Here is a 2,662-nt window from a genome sequence, read left to right as displayed (position 1 = left end):
TGGGAATTCCTGCAGCAGTGTTTCTCCCGGGAAGGGACAGCTGGAGCCAGCCAGTGCTGAGCACACACGTGAGCGTGGCTTGGCACGCTGCTGCACATGGCTGGAGATCCAATGGGAGCTGTAAATCCACTGGAGCCAAAACTAGGAGGCAGCTCATTTCTGTTCCTCAAGAGGGTCGTATACTTTGGAACTCTTTCCAACCAGAGCCTTTGGGGGCTTGTCTAAACCTCCCCAACTCCAACTGGACCAGGTTTATCCAAGTGTCCATCAAGAATCTGACCTGTAACAAAAGCAAAGTGAAATGCCTCTGATTTTCCATAATCACAGAACAAGGAGATGCTGAAAATGAGCCTAAGCAGAACCTGCAAGCCAGTGGCATAGCTTCCCCTGCAACATATGGAAAAAAGAAAAACATCACATGAAATTCAAATTCTCTGAACAAACAGGCCACTTTAATGGAGGCAAATGATGCTAAATTTGGTGGTTCTTTGCCGCTTCCCCAGCCAAACATAACAGGTACACACACTTCTAGGGAGAGATAGTCAAATCCCAAAGCTGATGCTGGGATATGCAATTTCACACAAAAATGACAACTGGCTCATTGGAAATGCCGCCCCCAGCAAAGGCTCCATAACCAGCTCCTCCTGGCAGCCGGCACAGAGAGTGCTGGAAGCCCAAGCAAGACCAGTGCAGCTCTTTAACAACTCTCTCCTCCAACCCCAGGCTCACAGACCCCATCCTTTACATCCTCTCTTCTGCTTTAAGGGATCATTTGCATTCTAAATATTAAATTATTGTCATGTTCAATGGTCTAGACAACTCCTGAGCAGAGACATGAGCACTTCTCTGGCAGCTGAAGGAGACAGATATTTTTCCTGGTTCTTGATTCCTTAAGCTTTGCTTTCAGGTCTGGGCTGCTGGGTGGCATTGCCCCTGCACCCCTAGTGTTCCATCAGAGCTCAGACATCATGCTAATGAGCTCACAGAGCCATCATTTCCTAAAGCTGTGCACACAGAAGCCCAGGTGAGACCTCAGGAAGATGCTGGGTAGGGTGGAACATGACCAAGTCCTTTCCACCTGTGCTCCAGCTGAGCCCGGCCCTGGAGGTCCATATCCCCTCAGCAGGGATGGACAGACCCACACAGCAATGCTCAACAAGGTGTGGGTTTACAGACCGTGATTACTGACAGATCAACTACATTTGCTCTCCACAGAAGGGGTCTAAGCCCTGCTGCAGCGCCTGTGTATCAAAAGACTTCCATTAGGAAGGGGCATCCTCACGTAGGAATTTCCTGAAGTTGTGTTAACTTCCCCTTTTCAGGACTTGTGCATTGCAGCTCCCTTAAAAATATCTTCTCTTTCTTCAGAGTTTCAAAGATGGGATCCAAAGCATCGGGTAAATCCATTAAAGCAGTAGGTGATATCCAAGCCCAATACTTTCCAAAATAAACATATTCCTGAGTTAGTTATTGATTTATATCAGTTTGGGTTGATCTTGTGGTTTAAACCTGATGCCTATTTTAGAAACTCTTTCACAGCCTTGCAGAAATTAGCTGCAGCACATTTTTTTGAAATTTGCCAAGGAAAATAGCTAAATGCTCTGTTTTTCCAGAACCTGAATTATGATCTGCACACACTGAGGTCAAGCAGCGAGAGTTTTGCTTATGGAATGATTCTTTTCCCTCTTCCCCTGGGTTATTATACTTGGCAGAAAAACCTCTGAGTAAGATTTTACTTGAATATCTCGACTGAAGTCAGCATGTTTATTCCAGGAATCATGAACATCAAAGGATCAGACAATTATATGTTGTGTGAGGGTTATGGCTTTGTGTGCGTGTCCTCCCCGTCTCAATCTGAAAGCCAACAGGGGGTTTAAAAGAAATAAAACAAATGCAGCCATGCCCTGGTGATTGTTGGGGCTGCTGCTGTAATGGGCTGAGGAGGGAGATGCCAGCACTGGCAGACAAAAGGGCTGAAATGATGCTCCTCTGTGATAATTATCCTGCAAAGCATCCCAGCACTCCCCTGCACTGGGTGGTCCTGCACACTGCCCACCCCAGCATCACTCCTGACTCCCTGTGTACCACAGGGGTCCAGCAAAGCTCCAGCCCCAAGCCCCCTCAGAGATTTGCTGTGTTTGAGCCTTGCCTTGGATTTATCATTGTTATTTCCAGCCAAGCTCCCCTTGCCACGAGCAAAAGCAGTGCTTAGGATCCCTAAAATGCCCTTTGCAGTGTCTTGTGCCACACTGTCCCATCCAAGTGATGCTGGCCTGTGTCTTCTGTTGATAAATGGAGCTAAATTTGAGACCAAAACCAATCATCCCCCTTGCTAAGTGCCTCCATCTGGGTTCTGTGTCGGGATGAGCCCTTGTGCGGCCCCGTAAGGGCTGCGCTCCATTAACAGCTTTGCGTATTTCCCTCCTCCGCGTGATGAAAACGAGCTGTGGCAGACCCGCAGCAGCACCTCGCCTTTGCTTTCCTCCCCTCAGGCTACTCCATGCTGCAGAGCAAAGAGGTGATCCCAGTGGCTGCCATCAGCCTCCTGCCCCCGCTGCTGGTGGCGGTGATGATCACGGTGATATTTTACCTCTGCCGCACGCAGAAGCGACGCAAGAGAGCCAAGGCGTGGGGGGGGAAACCGGGGCAGCCGCAGGTGCCG

General features: G+C 48.9%; 1 protein-coding gene across 1 annotated transcript in view; it reads left to right on the top strand.

The window, feature by feature from the left end:
- The window catches only part of LOC102044945 (TGF-beta receptor type-2-like), a 30,342-nt gene that overhangs the window by 21,293 nt on the left and 6,387 nt on the right, over window positions 1-2,662 (top strand). The window contains 2 exon segments of the mRNA XM_031056234.1: window positions 2,493-2,657; window positions 2,660-2,662. The exon segment at window positions 2,660-2,662 is cut by the window's right edge and continues 515 nt beyond it. Coding sequence (XP_030912094.1) covers window positions 2,493-2,657; window positions 2,660-2,662 — 168 coding nt within the window.

This window comes from Geospiza fortis, unplaced genomic scaffold (genome assembly GCF_000277835.1).
Source record: "Geospiza fortis unplaced genomic scaffold, GeoFor_1.0 scaffold112, whole genome shotgun sequence".
Lineage (NCBI taxonomy): Eukaryota > Metazoa > Chordata > Aves > Passeriformes > Thraupidae > Geospiza > Geospiza fortis.
Note: the sequence above shows the minus strand (reverse complement) of the source record. Positions and strands in the feature narration are given on the sequence as shown.